Source organism: Mesocricetus auratus, unplaced genomic scaffold (assembly GCF_017639785.1).
Source record: "Mesocricetus auratus isolate SY011 unplaced genomic scaffold, BCM_Maur_2.0 Super-Scaffold_100007, whole genome shotgun sequence".
NCBI lineage: Eukaryota > Metazoa > Chordata > Mammalia > Rodentia > Cricetidae > Mesocricetus > Mesocricetus auratus.
Genome location: NW_024429191.1, coordinates 42,080,872 through 42,102,369, shown reverse-complemented (window position 1 = coordinate 42,102,369; position 21,498 = coordinate 42,080,872). Strand labels below are relative to the sequence as shown.

Here is a 21,498-nt window from a genome sequence, read left to right as displayed (position 1 = left end):
AATAAATAAATACAGAGAAGATAAATGAGAGGAAGCTATAGGCTGTGCAACATCAGAGAAAGCCAGATCCTTCTTCAAGACTGCCATTAGCTTGCTCAGAGTAACCTGAGATACCCCAGGATTCCCTGGCTTGAACAAGCAGATGAGGTTACATGGAAATAATCCACATTCTACTTCATGCATGCCCTGCCTGCTCCGGATGGATGTCAGGGTCCTGGAAAGGATCCATGTTTATTTCTGGAAACACTAGGAATGAACAAAGCTGATCCCAACAAGTGTATTCTGGGCTTTCCCAGACCTCAAGCTTTCAAGGCCACACCTATTGCAGTGGAACCTGTGTTCCCATGGGCTATGAACCCAATCAAAGATTTCTCCTCCTCTTTGTCTTGGTACTCTAAGTCAAACCGTCCTTGGGGAGATGGACCTACTGGTCCTCTTCCCCATAGCCCTCAGAAAGGGCTGAACAGGGACATCAAAGCACTGCACATGGTGAGTCACTGAGTGTAAGGATCATCTTGCACCCAGTAGCCAAAGTTTCCTTGCATATAGTCTTGTCCAGCAGTTTCTTCCCTAGCAGCATTCCCAGTTATCTAGTAAATATAGCAAGTGGCCAGATTCATGTGTCCCAGCCTAAACTTAAGCTCAGTTCTCCATTTCAAAAGGAACTGGATTTTTTTTTCTGTCTTAAAATTGCCCTGTGAGACATGATATGCACAAAGTCCAGGCCCTTTCCATCAGGGCAGAAGGTATGAATGATATCCCTGGCGCATGCCTATGTTATTACACTAGGCTGAGAATGAAATTATTCTAAATCACGCTTGCTAAAAATCAATTACTATGGAGTACGCTTTTAAAGAATCTATTAACTACAAAGAAAACAAAACTGATATGCCTATGCGGGTTGCCACATCACTGTCCTTAAAAGAATTAGGAGAAATAATCACAGTAACCTGGTAACTGTTAACATTCAAAGAGGTACCATAACCCACGGTCTCCCAGAAATGCCTGCCCATGAATGGATAGAAGAGGTTTGGGGGGTTTTGTTTTTAACTTGTGTGTTTGGAGACAGGGTCTATGTAGCCCATAATTCTTCTGCCTCAGGCTCCCGAGTGCTGGAATTACAGGTCTATACCACTACATCATAGTCTTAAGATAAAAATTCTCCTTAGAAGAATTATCTTGTGTCTCCAGGACACAAACTATACTTACTGAGATTCACTGGGAAAAAAATCTATGCTTCTACAGAATTCATACTGGCCAAGGGTTAAGAACCCAGGATTGAACTGGGAGCTTCTAGTTGACAGTGGTGATCATACAGTACTGCACAGGAGCCAGAGACAAATACTACACCCATGAGTGATGCCAAATGTTTGCAGTCAATAGAGTAAACGCATTTCGCAGAGAACTGGGCTTTCTCAGATGGCAGTTGCAACTATTGGTGCATCATACCCTATACACCTGGAGCTGGAGGAGACAGACACTAACTGCCTTGAAAATACACAGAAACTCGGGTAGGGTCATTCATGATAACAGGTAAACCCAAACAGGGGGCTGACTGTGCCTGAAGACAAAGCTCGTTGGCTTGGTGACTGAGGAGAATTCACTTGCTTTGGAGCCAATTCAGAGCATGGATGGGGCCGTTTTTAGCTGTCGTATAACATCTAGTGTCGGGCCAGAAGCTCACCCCTGAATCCTAATCCTTCCCCCATATTCAAGCCAGGTCTGCTCCTCAAGCTAAAACAAAGAAGTACAGGGGTGAGAGAGTGTCAGTAAGATGGCTCAGTGGGTAAAGATGCTTGCTGCTAAGTTTGACAGCCTGAGGTCAGTCTCCAGGACCCACATAAGGGGAAGAGAGAACCAACTCCCCTAAAGATGTCTTCAGACCTCCATGTGTGCCATGGCACAGGCACTATGGCACACTTACCATGACACACTTACACATGTACACACAGCAAATAAAGTAAAAACTACCTTCTTTAAAAATGGAGAGGAAACCCCTATTTCTCAGCACAAGCACGCCACCCACACACACACACACACACACACACACACACACACACACACACACATACACACACACCATTTTGCAAGCCCTCCAAGGGAAAAGCACTACAGTGCCAGGTTAAGGTGCCACGGGGAGCATCAGAACCACACTGCTAGTCACCGAACTGATTTCCTTTCAGCTTCAGAGATCCTCCTCCTCTTGTACTGGGAGATGGTCTGGCTGGGAATCAGCCAATGGATGGCATTCCTCCTTATGCCCTACCAAGCCCTGCCCACAGAGGGCGCTAGCAGGAGACTACATGGTTAGAGCCGGGAGAAGGAACTCACTGACTGCTTCCTGATGGGTCCTACTGTCCCTTTCCACCTCTGGCAGCTTCCCCTTGGGTCCCTTTCTGTCAGCCAGGCAGTGGCAATGCCTTCCAGCGTTTGAATCTAATTTTTGAGTTTTCTAACACTCACTAACCCAGCCTCACAGATGTCTTTCATTGATACCAGGGGAGCAGAGACCCCTTCTCAAAGGTGGGGATAGGACCCTGCAGGGGTCCTCCTCAACACTGAGTCAGTAATCCAAGCTGGGTGAAACCCACTTCCCCAAATCAGAAAGTCTGAGCTCCACCACACATCTCCCTTCTGTAGGCATCCAACTCCAAATAACTCCAGGGACAGTGCAAGTTCCCACAGGGGCTACCTCTGTTGATAACTGAATTCTAATGCCTTTCTGCCATCTTTAGTCACCTGGTTAAAGGAAGGCACTGCTGTGGTTTCTGTCTACTATCTGAATGTGAACAAACACACCTGCAGTCAGGCCTTCAGCAGCTACAGCTGCCTCACCTCAACAAACTCCAGTGTTGGAGTCAGCGTCTATCCACCCACCCACTCACAGCCCGCTTTCTGATAAAGTCTCTGTCTGCCAACCTATGGATAAACAGGAACAAGCACAAGTTTCAAGGACGCGATGTAATTTGTAGCAAATGGTGTGTAACTGTTGTACATTCTCAGGTGGTGGCTGCAGGGATCTTTGTTAAACTTTGTCATGTGTCTCCTTGTTGGACTGTAGAAAGCCATAGGGGAGCTTCCACATGGCAGGCCTCCTGGAGAAAATTATCTTGTTGTAGTTTGATGTGGGATCCTCCCTGACTTCCATTTGTGATTGTGTGGGCTCTAGGATGACTACTGGAGTAATGTTTGTTGCAGAGCAAGGTTCCCATGGGCATAGCCTGGCCTCTGACAGGGCATCCTTCAGCAAGAGTTCTGAGGACTTGGATGACTTCTTCCTTTTCAGATGCATGAAACTAGGTTTGCTCAGTCTCATTGGCTTGTGGTTTTCCTCAGCAGCCTGCATGCACTCCAGCTCTTGGACGAGTGTTTTGTCAACGAGTCGCCTCACTTCCGGGGAAATGTATGTGACATAGGCTGGCCAAGGATTGTGACTTTCAAGCAGTGTCGGAGGGAGTCCGATGTTTTCTGTGAGTTCCACTAGGGAAAACAAACAAACAAACAAAAACAGTGGTTTAGGAGCGCTTGCATGCTCAGTAATTCATTTCATCAAAGAACTCCAGGGGTGTGGGACCACAAATCTCGCCCACCCCCTTATCTAGTGGGAGTAAAACCCAATCTAAAGATAAGAAATAGAATGATATTCTACAGACTACATTGATTAAATGACAGCAGAATACTACACTAAAGAGAAAGACTTGGATTGAGCAAACTTGCTTTCAAATGCTTTTATACAGTTGTTGGTTTAAGCCCTAAATTCTATTGTCCTCAACTAAATGCTTAGAGATCTGTGGAAGGACTGTAATATAATGACCCCTGAGTGTTCACAGAGGTTCTTCCCAGGGCTTCCCACAGTGACCAAATTCCATATGTGTTTAAGCTCCTTATTAAAAAATACTGTGTACTGGACATACTTGTGAAATCAATAGTGAAGAGACAGAGGCAGGTGGATCACACATCTGAGGACAGACTGAGCTACATAGACAGACTATCTTTAGTTTTTTTCAGTAGGAAAAACAAGATGCAGTATTTTCACAAAACCTAAGTAGTCCTCCTTTGTGCTTTGAAATTACCTCTAGAAAACCAAATACTAACACAATCAATGCTGGATGGGTGATTATTACACTGTATTGTGTAAAAGGCAATGTTTTGGATGTACCATTAATTGAGATATGTACCATTAATATGAGATGCATAACGTTAAGGATATATTTGTTACAGCTTGGAAGAATATAGCTTAGAGGACTAGAGTTTGCTGATAGACTGCTCACCTCGAGTGCATGAGGCCAGTGTTTGAGACCCAGCACTACTAAAAAGATAAGTATTAACTGGGTGAGTGCAGCAGCTTAGGCCTATAACCCCTGAACGTAGTGGAGGCAAGATCAGGATTTTGAGGCCAACCTGAGCTACATGAGGCACTGCCAAAACAAGACAAAGAGAGAAAGGGGGGGGACAAGAAGAAGAAGAAGAAGAAGAAGAAGAAGAAGAAGAAGAAGAAGAAGAAGAAGAAGAAGAAGAAGAAGAAGAAGAAGAAGAAGAAGAAGAAGAAGAAGAAGAAGAAGAAGAAGAAGAAGAAGAAGAAGAAGAAGAAGAAGAAGAAGAAGAAGAAGAAGAAGAAGAAGAAGAAGAAGAAGAAGAAGAATAGAAAAATAGAAAAAGAAGGAAAGGAAGGAAGGAGGGGGAAGGAAGGAAGGAAGGAAGGAAGAAAGAAAGAAAGAAAGAAAGAAAGAAAGAAAGAAAGAAAGAAAGAGAGGGGGACAGAAACAACAGCAAATTAGGTTTAGACCTTGGAGCCTTAACCTACTCAACCTGAAACAGGATGAACCTTAAACAAGTAACTCACCCTTTTTGAACTCTGTTGCCTCATTAGAGGCATTGACTGACTAGAATGAGAACTTCCCAAAGGCTTCCCTGCAGATTAGCAGTAACTCTGCCAAACGCTTAGCAGCTGTGACAGGCAGTAATCATTAAAGGGCAGCTATTACCTTCCAGCTGTGTGTCTGTATGAATACTGCATGTATCTCGTCCTTATTGCATCTTACAGTGGAGACATTCTCCCTATTTAGCAGAGGCCCGCACTGAGGCTGCTCAGTTTGCACATCTTACTAATGGTAAATCAGACCTCCAGTGCAACACATTACTCCCTGTGGCTGCTGCCCTGAAGTGCTGATGTTTGAGACCATGTTGGGTGCTTTGCTGAGAATTCTACCCACCCGTTTGCTAGTTCCTTAGCAGGTGCTGAGTCGTGCAAGGCAGACCTTCCTTCTCACATCTTGGCTGCACTCTGTGTACCAGAAATGACAAACACGTCTCCTGCATCTGCCTCTGCCCCATCTCCCCTGGTGGTGCATTCTTTCCCTGGTTTTTCAGGTCATTTCAGTGGGTGTTTGGGATGCAGAAGAATTAAACAAATTTATCTTGCCATCTTTAACCTGAGTTCAGAAACAACAAATAAACGAACATAGTAAATGGTGTAGTCAGGAGAAGTAATTCCTAGTCCTTGTGTTACTCTCCAAGATTTCCGGTTATCTGAAAATATTAAGCAGCAGGAATACATATCCATTCATTTTTATAATATAGCATTGTAATTTCCTATTTTTACTAGTTATTATTGCTAGTTTCAGTGAGCCTAATTTATAAGCCTCATCATGGCCACTCATACATAGAAGAAAACACAGTAGATACAGTGTGTAGTACTTTAGACTGTTTCAGACACTCATAGGAGTCATGGGATACATCCCCTGGGGAACAGGACCTACCATACACAGCTATTCCCTTGCTGCGTTGGGGACACTGAGAAGCTGGAGTTTGTCTGGGAACAGATCTATCAGTAAAGAATGTGCCGCAAAGGGTTCCTGATCCCTGCCATGGTCGTGTATTCCACTGCCTGAAGAGCACACCGGCCACTGCCTTTCACTAATAAAGACCTTTGGAAGATCCAAGTACAGACTTGAATGTCCTCTCCTTCCCAACCCTTCCTCGTATGTTCGAAGCAAGTGCAGAGATCTTGCAGGTTGGACATTCGCATGACTGTGGCAAAAGCAGAGCAAGCAACAGCCATGACAAACATGTTTTGTTTTCTACCAGCTCAAGAGCAGACCCCCCTCTGCCCATCCCCCAGCTCCTCCTGTATTCTTCTGCCCCAGTTTTCTCCCATTGTTATAGCTTCCGATCACATGTCCAAATGACTTTGAGAAAATGTGATAGGCAGGGCCTCCTCAAGCTGACCTGACAAGTGATCAGTAGCCACCCTGAGGATCCTAAGTCCTTGTGATCTGTCCCTTCAGGGAGAGCTGGGTGAGTCCTACCGCTTGCTAGTGTGGCCTCGCTCCTGCTCCTTATGTTGCCATGACCAGTTCTTCAGGAGTCCTGCTTTCAGATTCCCTGGCTCTACAGTGTGAGCACTGGGCAGCCTTAGAGAGTCCAGGTCTTGTTCCTGCAAGTGTGGCAGTGCCTCACCCTCTGACTTGTTCTTCCCAGCATGCAGCTGGGTCAGAAGTGGCAGAGATGGTCAGCCAGCTGCCAGGAGACACCCACCCAAGGAGGGGCAGAAATCAGAAAGCCTGAGTGTTCTGTGTGTCATGAAGACAGAAGATTTGGTGGGCACCATAATCATTGGTTCTCAACCTCACAGGTCCATCTACCTGGAGAGGTTTTCCAAGCAAGTAGATGCTGGAGATCAAATTCAGGTCTTCACATTACTCATGGTTAGCACTCTATTGGCTGAGCCATTGCTTCTCTACCCCAAGAATTCATTATTTACTACTCAGTTTTTCCATCTCTGCGGCCTTTAAGTATTTGAAAGGGTCATGGAACCTTTCAGCCATCACCTGCCAAAGCTCCATAAAAACATGCTGCAGATGACTGTTAATGAGTTCCCAGGAGATGCTGATGTTTCTGGGCACCACAGCCTGAGAACTCTTGGCCTAGGGTCAGTTCTTCCAAAATCTAATAATTCCTTCAATTGCCTGCAGAGCCTGTGGCTGTGCCTTACTCCCAGATGCCCCAATTCAGTGAATTTGCTTCCACAAATTCCAAAGGATGGTGATGCTCTTGATGCATGGACCACGCTGGGTACCACCCTGTCCCCAGCATGAGCAGCTGGTGCCATTTCTGTCAACTGCAACAGAAGTGAGCTGTGGTATGTCAACTTGTTCCCATGTGGCCCTCCCACCTCTAACATAGGAAATGCCCACCTTTCCACACCTTTTGTTCTCCCAATCAAGGAACTATGATGGGAACTGAATGTCATTAACAGAAACTTTAAACTCTTAATTTTTTATAAAGTAAATTATTCATAAATTTCAACATTTTATTTAAAACACCTACGAATGATAGCATCCTGGAGGTTTGTTCACATTAAAAAAGGATAAAAAAACAGAGAGAAGACAAAAGCCAGTTTTTGTCAAACCTTTTAGAACCAGGTCTTATAGGATTCTCCATTGAGTTGCAGTGGCAATGTCCCACAGGAAGGCATTTTAAAATTCAGTATCAATATAGCTTTTTTAAGCTCCAGAACAAATAATGCTCAAATTTTCCTCTAACCTAGAAAGAGATACTTGGGATAATTTTAAAGTAAAATCTAAAGCATCTTAGTTTTCCTTCTAAGACCAGCTACAGGTTCTCAAACTTTAAGGTCATCCATTCCAAGTTTCCTCAAACAGAGAGCATCCAAGTGGCCACTGACTCTTGCCTGTCTATCTTCAGTGAAAGAGGACTCAACTTACCACCCATGTTTGTAAAGTTACTAGAATTTATGCCCCCCCACGGTGCCAAATGGTGGAAACACACTTGGAGATGATAATATTTAGGGGACTGGGAATAATTCCTTTCACTTGTTTCTAAATTTCTGATTAACAAATCTGAAGCAGCCATGAAACCCGGTTCCTAGTTAGCTCTGTTCTAGAGCCTCTGTGTTGTGTGCAACCCAGAGCCTCCCACGCTATCCCGATGGGCTTCTGTAGCACCGCCCAGAGTGGCCAGTGGGTAACGCCGTCAAATGGTTGGTTTTAGCTGCAACAGGAACTATGGAAACTCAAAAACGGATGATTGAGATAGTCTCAAAATGCATGTTATTTTCAACTTGTTTGTTGAAAATAACATGAGATAAATAGTTGACATAAGTCTAAAGGCAAACTGTGGCCTTTCACGATTTCCTTCAAGTCCAGCACAAAGGTTCTATTTTGTCTTCCTGTAAATGAAATGCAAAGCCACAGTCTCCAGACAGAAACAGCATTGATGGCAGTGGTGGCAGACCACGCTGAAGTCGCTTTCTTGTTTCTCCCACAGACACCAAGGTCCATGTTGAAGCAACTGGGTGTCCAAGGCAAGCACTCCTCAGTCCCCACTCAATTTCTCATCACATTTTTAAAATCTAGTCTGAGATACTAAGTTCGGACTCAAAGGAGTGACACTGCCCTGGAATGTGTCATAACTGTGGCAAGGATTGTGTTCCTTAAATTGTTAGAGCCTCTGCTGTTACTTACGAAACGAAGACAGCAGAGAATTCCTTCCCTGCTTCTCTTAGGGAGTGTCTTATCTAGGGTTTCTATTGCTATGATGAAACACCATGACCAAAAAGCAACTTAGGGAGGAAAGGGCTTATTTGGTTTACAGTTCCACATCACCACTGTCCATCACCAAAGGAAGTCAGGACAGGGACTCAAACAGGGCAGAGACCTGGAGGCAGGAGATGATGCAGAGGCCATGGAGGGGTGCTGCTTACTGACTTCTCCCCATAGCTTGCTCAGCCTTCTTTCTTATAGAACCCATGACCACCATTCCAGGTATGGCACCACTCACAATGGCCTGGGCACTCTCGCATCAGTCACTAATTAAGAAAATGCCCTACAGCTGGGTCTTGTGAAGGCATCTTCTCAACTGAGCTCCTAGAATCATCAGAAAGGATTCCAGCATGTGTCAAGTTAACCTAAAACTAGCCAGCACAGGGAGACCTAACTGTCGTAAGAAGATGTCAGTAAAGTACTTCTAAGCCAGCACAATTCAGATTTTGCTGTGCATCGGGAGTGCTGCAGATTTTTAAAACTATGGTGCTGACTCTCAAACCTCGTGATTTACCTGGAATGAGAGGCAGAGCAGGAATCAAAGCTTCCCAGAAGAACAAAGGGCCTTGAGGAAGGTGGGAAAATGGGGGTTGAATTTGATCAGTGCACTATTGAATACTTGTATTGAAATATGCCACCGAACCCCATTATTATGCATAAATAATGACTGTGTGTCTGTGTATTACAAGTTAACCAGAACATTTTAAGAGTTAACTCCAACTGTAAACTGGATACAGCCTAGAGTCATCTGAGAGGAGAGCCTCAACTGAGGAATTGCCTAGATCCAACTGGCCTGGGGGAAAGGATAGGGATGAGTGTTGTTTTAACTGTTAACTGGTGTGGGAGGCCCAGCCCACTGTGGTCTTGGGCTGGGAAAGAAAACTAGCTAAACACAATCCTATGAGCCAGCCAGAAATACTCCATGATCCCTTCTTCCCTCCATGCTGGACATGTGAGCCAAATAAAGACTTTAGCTTTGGACCAGAGTACTTTCTCACAGCAACAGTGATGAGGTGAACACCAGGTGATTCCAACACGCAGTGCAGCTTGTGACTGACTGGACGCTTATGAATCTATCCCCCCCAGACAATGACGGTCTGTAAGGTGATATTAACTACCCAGAGACAGGACACAGGACCAGAAGGTTGTCTACATCATCGCCACTTTTCTTTCCGTGTTTACTGGCTGTGTGCTGTATCTCAGTGTCCTTTCAGACATTTAATGGGGCCATGGTGCATTGCCACAACCACGTGACAATGGTGGGTGGACTTAGATCAAAGGCAGAAGCAAGTCAGCGGCTTAATAGCACTGCAAATGAGGGGCTGGCAGTGTGGCTGGGATTCTCCAAAACTGATTAGCTCACTCTCTGTCTGCCACAAGCTGTGCTCTTATCTCAGGAAACCATCTTACAAAAGGATTCTGTGGTTCCAGGCGGGATTAATGGATTAGTACATTGGGACAAGTCAGCTTCACTCAGGCTTTTTGCTGATGCTGTAAGACAGTGCATACTCATGAGTGAGGTACTAGCTCCACTTGACCTTGCCTAAATTGGGTCCCATAGGATGTAAGAATCTCTCAAAATGTTAATAGGCACTGTTTAAGAAGAAGGGGCCTGGGGGAGTCCAGGACGAGGGCCACCCATACAGCCATATAGGTTATTTAGCCGGAGACTCACCATTTAGAGGATCTATTTTCACAAGATTACAGACATATTGCCAACCAAGTTTGTTTAAATACCACAGTAAATGCTTTCCCGGCAGTATTTCTCGGGGCTTGTTATATGTTGACTTGTTTTGTAACCTTTCAAGAGGCAGAGTGAGCATGCAGAATAATCTTTGATATGTCCATCTTTCATTCATTAGGCAGGGAATTTCATGAAACTGGGAATCGGTGAAACATTCGTGCAGATTTGTAAGCAAGGTCCTTCCCCAGCCTTTGGAACTGCATGCCTCGGGGAATGCTGCAGTGTAAGAGCACAGGAGGGTCAAGGTGCTGGGGCATCTCTGGCTCTGTCCTAACTATAGCCTTCAGAAATCCTCCTCGGAGACCCACAAACTATCCAGATGTAGAAGGGCGAGCCTACATGAGGGCCTGGTGTTTCTCTCATGGGTCTCATCTCTCTTTCAGCTGCTGTCTGCATGCTTATCTTGCTGGGCTCATTTGCACCCTCTCTCCCAGTGCTGTCCCTGAGAATCTTGTCCTTCTTGCAAAAGCTTGCATTCTCTGAGGCCTGATGCAAAGGTTCCTTTGCCTTCTGCATTTTATCTTCCTCGGCTGCCCATTTCCTTCCCTGACCTGGTTCTTTTTCTGCTATCTGGCCACTTCCCAGTTTCTTTTGGCCGAGGAGGAAGCTGCCATTAAGAGCAGAAAGAAGTGTCTTGGAAAGCTGATCCCTGACATGTACCAGGGCGGAAATCAATAGTGCAGTGCATGCAGAACAAGAGTCTTCACAGAGTCCCTGCATTTCACACCTGGAGGGCTATTGAGTGCACCCAGACCAACTTCTGCCTTATCACCGCTCTCCCTGCTTTCTTACCTGCCCTGGTTCCTGAACACCCCACACCAACCCCATGGGCCCTGGAGGAGGGGCATACAGGAGAGTCACTAGATATGCACCAGGAACCCTAGAACTATAGAGAAAGAGGGGGGAGAAGGGACAAGTTGGTCCTTCAGGAAAGCGGAGCATTGCCTGTCCCTCTCCCTGTGTGACAGTGAGTAGCCACCTTTCCTTCCTCACCACCGCCTCCCTCTACACACTCTCAAGAAGAGAAATAAGTCTTAACTGCACTCTCTCACGGATCAACTTGCAAGTGATGGGCCACTTTGACAGTGGTAAGTTCTGAGACAGACCTTTTTGGGGGAAACCAAGGATCACTACTCCATCTGGTGTGATACGTTGCAAGTCCAAGCAGAGCTGCCAATCTTCTAATACCAGCCTGCCATTTCTGTGTCTCACATGCTATGTAAGAGGGAAGATATGTTTCTGGCTATTACTGCTATATGGTACACATGTTCTCTAACGATTAATGCTATAACCTTCAGGGGTTTTGTTTCCAAGCATGGAAACAGTCTGTGCATCTGCAGACATACAGTGCTTATTCATTTCCCTGAATCTGCAATGCTCTTCAAACACTGTAGCGAACATCGTAGGTCCTACATTCACTCAGCATCCCAGAATCATAGTGCATTCACACATTCACTTCTTGCTCTGGTGTCTGCCCCTTTCCTCTTCCAGGATCTGCAAAGCAGGTTTCCCATACTTCTAAGACATCAAACAAGACTGATATATGCTGTCCATGTCATCAGAAAGAAAAACAGAGAAAGCCTTGTCATAAGTCTAGACATAACCCATCAGGCAGTCTGCTGTCAGATACTGAGCAGACACAGCACAAACTCCTCATAGTCCTATGAGGAAGACAGAACAGCTTGGAAGGGTGAAATGGAATCAGGAAGGAAAACTGATTTTACAGACTCCAGAAGGGCAAGGAGGGTGATGGCCAGATCTTGGTCTTAATAACACCCCTGGTATTTCTCTCTTCTCTGCTCACGACACACACCTCCCATAGACAGACCATTGCTGTCTCCAAATGGTCTGCTCTCTGCACAGGAATTATTATGCTGAACAGGTTGAAGCAACACTCCCCAAATTCCCTACCACAAGAAGTTCTGAGTATTGCACAGCTCTCAGGAACAACCATGAACATTAATTTTATATTTATTCAAGAAATACTCCATCTAACATACTTTTCCTTTTGAAAGATGTAATATGAAGACCTATTAGGCATAAAACACGAGTGGGCTGTGTTATCTATACATCAAGTTCCAACTATAAATTTCTAGAATAAACCAAACAGGCATGAAGGGACCTTTCTACCTTTTCTTATATGAACATTTAGCGTGGACTTGCACATTAACAGCTAGTCAAACAGGGAAAGACATGGAGAAACAATTCTAAAAACCCATACCCAGGAAACCAAACATGAAAAGATTTAGGCAATCCTTGCCCAGAGACCCCTGCACTGCCTGACAGCTGGCTCCTGAGCAATGGAGCTGTGAAAATGCATGGCCACACAAAGACTAATCAATCAGAGAGAGGAAGTCCAGCTCCCACTGGAACAATGGGGCATTGTGAACCTAGAGAACCATGGGGAAACAGCCAGCATTTCCCAGGGCTGATCTCAATCAGCAGCCAGGCAGCCTCCTCTCAAATGCTCAGAGATTAGGAATGGAGGCCAGGAACCCAGACTTTGGACAGAGTTGACTGACACTTGAGACTCTTCTAGAAGCAAAGAATTAAGGCAATGACCCACTCCTTAAGACTCCATTATTCTTTTGTTATTGACAGATGAGTCCCAGTTCATGCCAGAATGTGATAAAAGACTGTATCACAGCATGCTCTCAACTCCCAGGTCACAGGTGACTCCAAATTATGATTGATTCAAATTCCTAATTGTCGGGGAGTGAATGGCCCACAACTGAACAACAATCCAAGTTTTCCTACTGAAAAATGTAAGAGTTTGCACATTGTCACAAATGCCCTTCATGCATACCCAGCAATAACTGTCACCCTAACACAATTTACAGAATGGAAATTAAACCAAAGGATGGTGGAGCACTTGACAAGGAAGACAAGCTCAGATTGGGAACCTGAGCATTGTGCAAATTGGGAGATGGAGTGAAGTACATGAGGTTCAAAGGTATGTGTAGACTCTGCCTTGTAGTAGGGTACCACACTGTTTTCCATCTGTGGCCTGCAACCATGGCCACTAGAAAACTGTGAAAAGAAAGTAGAACAAATTTCCTGCCCCTTAGGAAAGGAATTTGAGGTATGTGCTATGGGGAGGATGGCTGTATCTCTTTGCATATGTTTCCCAAATTTAAGTATATATTTTGTCAAAAGCATTTGTATGTGTTCTTACAATAGTCGTTATATAGCAACACTATATAAAGCTTTGATGATTTATTTTTTTTAAATCTCGAAATCCCAACGCAATTCTGGTTCCACCCATTCTTACATGTATCCTTTTGAGCCTATCACTTTGTCTCGGTCACTATCTTTCATTTATTCATAGTGTTAAAGATCCCTCATAATTATTTTAGAGGCTACTCAACAATCCATGCAAGGAATGAATCATTATTCATGATGCCTCTGTTTGGGGATTTTAAGGTGTTTCCAGTTTTAGCCACTATGAGCAGCGTCTTTTAAAATACAGAGCCCAAACAGCTTTCTGATTCTATGAGGCTCAGCACAGCTAATGCTGCCTGTTCAAGGTTTCTCCCCAGCAAAGATTGCCACACGCCAAAGGCACTTCCCCTCCACTGTGAGATGAGCTCTGTCCTCCTCCCAGCCTCCTCCTTCCTTATATCCATGGACAAACAATAAAACAAACAAACAAACAGGTGAGATGTCTGCTTGGTGGACTCCAGAACCCACAATTACCAGCTCCAGGTCTCCTCCTAATTTCAGTACAGCCCATAATAAGAATAAGAATAGGAGACAAGATGGATCCTGTGACCACCACGGAAGCAAGGCAAAGCCTCCAGGGAAGATCTTCACACTGGAGGACGATATGGCAAAAGCCCCCAGTTGTTATTCCTGTCACAGAAGTTCAAAGAAGGAGCTGGAAAGAATCAGTTCACCTGGTGACTCAGGCCTGTAATCTCAGCTGCTCAGGAAGCTAAGGCTGGAGGGTTACAAGTTCAAGGCCAGTCTAGTAACTAGGTAAGTACTGACTCTAAATTTAAAAAATTATTTAAAAAGTAAAAACTTCATTATAGCTCAGGGGTTATAGCTCGTGGAGGTTATACACTCTGCCAAGAATACACAGAGACCTACATTCAATGCCTGGTACCAAGAAATAAATAAAACAAAATCAAATAAATAAACAAAAGCACCCCAGGAGACTGTTCATGTGGCCATGTCTACTGTGGACAAGGAGATTGCAGACAGAGGGGAGGTATTCACGAGGTAAACAGGAGATCTGGGTGCTTCGTGATGTGACAGGAAGAAAAGCAACAGGACCAATGAGAAAGAACAGAGCTCAAGCTGCAGAAGCATCGTGGAAACCACCAGGAGCCATCTCCAAATCAACAGGTGCAAAGCACCCCAGCCTACGGAAGTCTCCTTTGGCAGATGCCAGGTGACTGCCTCGCAGCCTGAAGAGCCATGGGAAACAAACCAAAACCACAGCGGGCCTGAGCTGTTTAGTGAAGAGGCCACCAGCATCACATGTCCCCACAGTAACAGAGCACAGCCCAACACTGTCACACAAATGCATCTCACACAGAGGCCCTTAAGGAAGCTTCTGCGTCTTTGAGAAATTGTCACTCAAGTTACAGTTAGTGAACTAAGCCAGTGCCAAAATGACACTGTAGGATTCCACTCTGAAGGTTCATTGGTGGCAGAGCTTCAGCTATGTGAGGGAGTAAGTTCTGGAGATCCACCTAATGCATTGTACCCACAGCTAGCACAGTGTTCCCTTAAATTTTTGAGGACAGATCTCACATTTCAATAAAGGGGCACCAGATGCTCTGATAGGTGTATGCCTTTCCTACAGGAAGGCTATCACAGATATATCTGTCTGTCCAAACTCAAGTTGTAAACACAAACAAAATTAGGTTCGACAACATCAATATTGGCCTCAGAAGTGAATAAAGAGTGCATCTGGATTGGGGAGAAGGCTTGGTTGGTAAAGACTGCTTTCCAAGCACAAGGAGAGTTGGATCCCTAGGACCCGAGGGGAAAAGTTGAGTATGAAGGCAGTGCTGAGAAGGTAAAGACAGACTCACTGGACAGCAGCCTACCCTGCCTGTTCCGGGTCACCCAAGTGGAAATAGGGACTAAACTCCTCCTTCACTCCTGCACCTCAATTTCAGAATCTGTTCCCCGAACATGTCTTCCTACTTTATTCTCTTTCTGGTTTATTCTCCATTTGAAAGCTACAGGTAGAAACTTTATAAATGCATTCATTCCTTCAACAAATACATACTGGTGGCTCATTGAGTACCAAGCACTAAATAGGTGTGATCTGTAAGCAGGGAAAGAAAATGAGCAAGATCTGATTGTATCACTCTCCTATTTAAAGCTCATTATGTAGCCGGGCAGTGATGGTGTACAGCTTTAATTCCGGCACTTAGGAGGCAGAGGCAGGCAGATCTCTATGAGTTCGAGACCAGCCTGGTCTGCAAGAACTAGTTCCAAGGCAGGCCCCAAAGCTACACAGAGGAACCCTGTCTCAAACCCGCCCCCTGAAAAAAGAAAAGAACATTTTTATGTACTGCCTAAAATATAAAAGGCAAGACAACTAGCTCTGGGATACCAAAACCCTTCAATACTGCATCCCAATATTAAAGATACTCTTCAATACAGTATCTCCATGTTGGTTAATTTTAAGTCAACTAGACACAAAGATAATCACTTGGGAAGAGGAAACCTCAGTTGAAACTGCTTTCAGAAGACTGACCTACAGGCAATTTTGCCTGTGGGGTTTCTTGATTAATGATTTATGTGGGAGGGACCGGTCTACAGTGGGTAGTGCCAACCCCAAGCAGATGGTCCTGGGTTGTATAAGAAAGCAGGATGAGCAAAGCAAGCCATGGGAAGCAAACCAATAAGCAGCATTCTTCCATGGCCTCTGCTTCACGTCTTGCCTCCAAGTTTCTGACCTGACTTCCCTTGATGATGGACTACAATCTGCAAGATGAAAAACCCTTTTCTCCCCAAGTTGCTTTTGGTCATAGTGTTTCAGCTCAGCAATAGAATCCTTAACTAAGACAATCCCCATCTACAGCCATAAGTCTGCCCTGTGCACACACAATATACATGTATGTGCACACATGCATCTGAATATGAGTTGATATATGTATTTGAACATATATACGTGCACAAATAGGTACAGACTTGTGTCCATGTGTATACATAAACACATATACACATGGGCCCACTTACATACAAATGTACATGTATGTGCACAAAGACATGTATACACATACTTTACACTCTAAATACCCATCGCTGGAGGCAGGGGAAATGGCCCCAATATATATAGCACTTACCACATGATAGTAAGTAATCATCAGGGATCAAAGGGCTTGGGATAACCTGATCAAATTACATTCAAGATCTGGAAAAGTGAGGCTGAGGTTGGGGCTGAAATTAGGAGACACTACACATCAGCACCACCACCACCACCACCACCACCACCACCACCATCACCACCACACACACACACACACACACACACACACACACACACCAATTTACAGAAGTTCTGCTAGATGTGTTTTATTGGAAAAAAGCAAAGAATGTATCCTATCTCCTAGCCCCATAACAGTCTCCTGAGACTGTGAAAGGAAGCCCAGATGTCCCCCACCCCTGCTGCCAACCAAGTCCACAAGTTTCTGCCTGAGAGCAGGTTCTTGATCTATTCTCCTGCGAGTCTCAAGTCATTCTCTTTCCTTGGTCCTCCTCTGAACGTCATGCCACCAGACTACACAAGCCTTCTCCTCACCAGGTGTTGGTGTCTTCTGAGACCTGGTCCCCAGTCTCAGTCACATTATAACAGTATTAGTTCCTGGCCCACCACTATCACTATTAGCAGGGCTTCATGTCGGAGTTCCATGCAAACTTCTAGCCTCAGCATCCCTGGAACTACTCACCTCCAATGATCAATGTCTGCCTACCTGTCTATCCATCTCCATAGCGTCCTTACATTCTGCTGTATCCTATTTAAATTCCAAGCTCCCAAATTATTATTCTAGGCAACCCACCTGTGAGGGTTACTCTTCATTGTCAACCTCATTAGATTTAGAGTCCATGCGGAAGCACACCTCTGGATCTATCTGAGGGTGTTTCCAGAAAGGTTTAGCTCAGGAGGAAAAAACCCATTCTGAATATGGTTTGCACCATGCTATGAGCTAGGATCCTCTGCTAAGTGAAAAGGAGGAAGCAAGCTGATGGCAGAAACCATCTCTCTCTGTTTGCTGGCTGTAAGTGCAATGTGACAGGCTGTCTTATACCCCTGAGCTATGCCTTCTCTGCCATAGTGGATGGCATCTCTTCTCAGGTTTTCGGCTTTGAGCAGAAGCAAATCCTTGTCACGTTGCCTTTGTCTGGATAAGAAAGGAACTAATACACCATCTTGCCCCCTCTGTCTACCACATTTTCATGACAAAGCCCCAGCACCAGTTAAACAAAAGCTGGTCCTTCCTCAAGTGCCCCCATCTCAGCCACTAGACCTGCCAGAAGATGACTCTGACTGTGCTGGAGTCTCACATGAAATGTGAACAGCTGACATTTCTATGCTGTCCTGGGTGCCAAGCACACTCTAAACATCTTATGCTAATTAATTCTGACAAAAATCAGTTTTATCCCCACATCACGGGCAAAGAAACTAGAGCCTGTAGAGTTCATGGAGTAACCTGCCCAAGGTCACACAGCTACTAAATGACAGGAATTGGAATTCGCACTCAGGCTATCTAGCTGCCAACGCCTTTACTGACTTAGTCTCAGAAGCATGTCCCGTTGCTAGGCCACCCCAGAGTCTCCCCTTAACTACTCTTTTCACTTTCTCATTTCCAAAGAAAAGGTTTCAAACTCCTGTCACCTGCTTCTCTCTCCTCACTCTCAGCTACTGTCTTTTCTAATTCCAGAAAGATCCAAGAATGCTCTCATCTCCCTTTAAAATTCCTACCAACTTCTGACCATGTACTCACAACCATTCTGCCTTCCTTCCTTCCACTAGGTGGATGAAGTGACCCTACTATTATCGAAGAATGGCTTTCCACTTATGACCCAGGCCTCTACCCTCTCATCTCTGGAAACATAATGGTCTTTGGCAGAGCTGAGCATTCTTATACTTTAGAAACATTTTCCCACTTAGCTTTCACGAAAGCATGCAGTACAAATCTCTTCCTGCGTCACTTGGCACCCTCCCCCTCCGTTTCCATTGGTTACTTCTGCAGTCTTTTCTCCATTTCATCTCCACACATCCATCCATCCCCAACATGACACCAACAGTTATTTGACTCTATTTCTTACCAAATGTTGAGTATAAATCTAAATGCTGAATGCACCTCTTTATTTGTAGGACAATCCCATCCAAACCTTTCATTATCCTGACTTCTCCCAGATCTTGCAAATCCCTGCAAATACAGAATGAGAAACACAAAGTGGAAAAGATGTGATGTAACTAAGGTGAATGGATAGTCCTGGGAGAACAGAAAACCCTGACCTCCAATTAAAAGAGCAGTGTCTCCTTCCCTAAAGACCAGGAAAGAAGTTGTTTAAGTTGGAGAGCAATTTGCAATTAGCAGTTTTACAGGAATCTTTCTAGGCATGAATATACACAAGTAGCACACAGCAGGGCAGAACTGCTAACCACGTAGAAAATATGTGTGGGTACCATGCCAGGAAATCTGGGAGTCCTGACAAAAGAATGTTTTTGTCGAGCCAGAATCCAACTAAACAACAAAGGTTTTAATGTGTCTCTACGGCATGGTAGAGGGATGCATCAAATACTTCTAGGATCCAGGAACAAGCCCTTTGCAGTGTCATGTGGGTGTCCTCTCCCGGGCAAAGGCTTGACCTTTGAGAGACAGCCCTCTCCCTGACGTTCCAGGGGGCGACTGAGTGAATTCACCAATGTTTCCATTGTGATGATACTGCACACCAAGCAGTTCGTTTTGAATAAAGTATAGCACAAAATTAACAGGATGAGCCCAAGAAAGACCAGGAACATGGCTGTCTGATCAAGAATAAGATACTTGAAATTCCTAAGCCTTGGACTTCTCACCTTTCACACAGAGGCAGTAAGAGGACTTGTGGGTTGCTGGGAAGATGAATACGCTAATTCACATTGAGTACTAAACACAGATTTAGCCACACACTAAGGGCCTCTTAGTTAGGCTATTGTCATCATGGTTAATATTCAGGATGCGGTGTCTCCCACAGTGCCAACACAGCATGATGCAATGTCCAGGTCTGAAAAATTAACAACAAAATTAATCTCACCAAAAATGAGTCACTGCATGGAAAAAAAAATGAGAGGCTTGAAAAAACACATAAGAAGATGTACTTATGGGACCCCCTCATCAAAACTGATCCCCCCACCACCCATCTTGGCCCACCCATTTTGTTTTCAAGGGCCAAGAGCACTGCTTACACAATCTGTCTACCAAAATAACACTCTCTGGAACTGATGCCTAAGCTCAGGCAAGTCTGGAGTATCTGTGTTCACCTGCAGCCACACAGACATATGCACTTAAACACACATAGTTCTGAGCCTAAGAGTGTGTGAGCCGTGCACATGTGCATTCATGAATACATACATACACACCTGTGTAAGTCACCAGTCATATCTATAACACCTGCACATACACTTACACCTTTGACATTCCTTATCCCATCTGAGGCCTGTTTCTCTTCTTGAGTATCTGTGGCTTCATAAGGAAAATTGGGTCAAGAAACATTATACAGGAAATAATCTGGGACTTAGGTAAGAAAACAATGCTAATGGAGTCAAAAAGTGAAACAAAAAAAATGGAAGTCAGGAAACCATCCAGCTTCCCCTCTTGTCCTAGTAAGCTTCAGGTGTTGACTTGACCCAGCCTAGGGTCCCCCGAGGTAGTCTCAACTTTGACTGGGGTATTTTATAACAGTAACAGAAATGCAAACTAGTATACCTCTTCATTATGTGCCTTGAACAACTTTTCTGAGTATTTTTGACCCTGTCCTCACTCAAGACAGGTAGCATCCTAACTGATGGAATGTGATGCTGAGCCACAAAGAGCTAGATTCCTGGCTTTCATGAAGACCAAACCCCTGAGCTACTGGCACGAACTATATTTATAACTTCAGTCTGGTTTCATAATAAACCAGAAAGCTACCAACAGTGCTGTCCAGGATGAGAACAAGATGACCTCCAGAGCACACAGAGTAGTATGTTTTTCAGAGAGGACAAAGACTGCAGGCTTCTGTTGGTGAAGTATAGAGCTCACCTTGTTTCCCTGGGGTGGAAGCTAAGTGCAACTAGATTGGAAACTCAGAAATATTTACCTATTTGATATGCTATACCAATGAAGGAAGCCACCTCCCAGGAAGAGTAATGGCAAACAATGAGCTCATTCCTGTGCCTCTCATAGCCTGTAGCTTAGAAGTGCTGGACAGCAGGACACACACACAAATACACAGAGAGCACACACACACACACACACACACACACACACACACACACACACACACACACACTGAGTAAACCTTAGTGTCCAGGGCTAAATAGAGACTCAACAGCAAATGGGCCCATCGACCTGTGCTAGACAGACTACAAGATGGTACCCCAATGATCACATCTCCTAATATTCCTACCATTCCTACTATTTGTTTTTTCATTGTTTGTGGTTGATGTTTGAGATCAGGTCTCACTATGAAGTCTTGGCTGTCCTAAAACTTGCTATGTAAACTGGCTTGGCCACAGATCCCCAGAGATCTGCCACCACAGTGCAGATTTAAAGGCAAGCACTACCATTCCCAGCCTACAGTTCATACCTTTACACATTATCCTTAAGCACGACTGTGTCTGGGGACATTCACTTCTAACAGAATATAGTCAAAGAAAAAGGTAGTCACATCTGAGACAAAGTTAGAAAATCGGCTTCTATCTTTTCTTTTTCAAGTGTATGTGAGCGACACGCTTGGGGGTGCGGGGTGCACGTGAAGGCCTGAAGTTGATGTCATGAATCATCCCTGGTTATTCTTCCATCTTATTCAATGAGGCGGATCCTGTCTCAAGCAAGCCTAGCACTCACTGGTGTGGCTAGCCTCACCAGTCAACTTGCTCTGGGGATCCCTTGTCTGCTTTCCTGGACTGGAGTTACAGGTGGGCCTTTTCACCCATTCGTCGTTGACACGGGTTCTGTGGATCCAGACTCTGGTCCG

At 44.7% G+C, this 21,498-nt stretch overlaps 1 protein-coding gene across 9 annotated transcripts in view; it reads right to left on the bottom strand.

Annotated features, from left to right (window-relative positions):
- Window positions 1–2,946: 2,946 nt before the first annotated feature.
- The window catches only part of Cdrt4 (CMT1A duplicated region transcript 4), a 41,395-nt gene continuing 22,843 nt past the window's right edge, over window positions 2,947–21,498 (bottom strand). Inside the window, exons 1-4 of one of the 9 annotated variants that reach the window (XR_005878052.1) lie at window positions 19,358–19,375; window positions 18,639–18,707; window positions 5,214–5,432; window positions 3,376–3,480 (exon numbers count right to left, since the gene is read on the bottom strand). Coding sequence is in view for 2 of the 9 variants with exons in the window: in XM_040747998.1 (XP_040603932.1) it covers window positions 3,026–3,480; window positions 18,604–18,676 (528 nt within the window). In the remaining 7 variants the exon portion in view is untranslated. Of the gene's footprint in view, window positions 3,481–5,213; window positions 5,433–16,619; window positions 16,689–18,603; window positions 18,708–19,357; window positions 19,546–21,498 lie in introns of those variants that run through there. The other 8 variants (XM_040747998.1, XR_005878048.1, XR_005878051.1 and 5 more) reach the window with 8 other exon arrangements.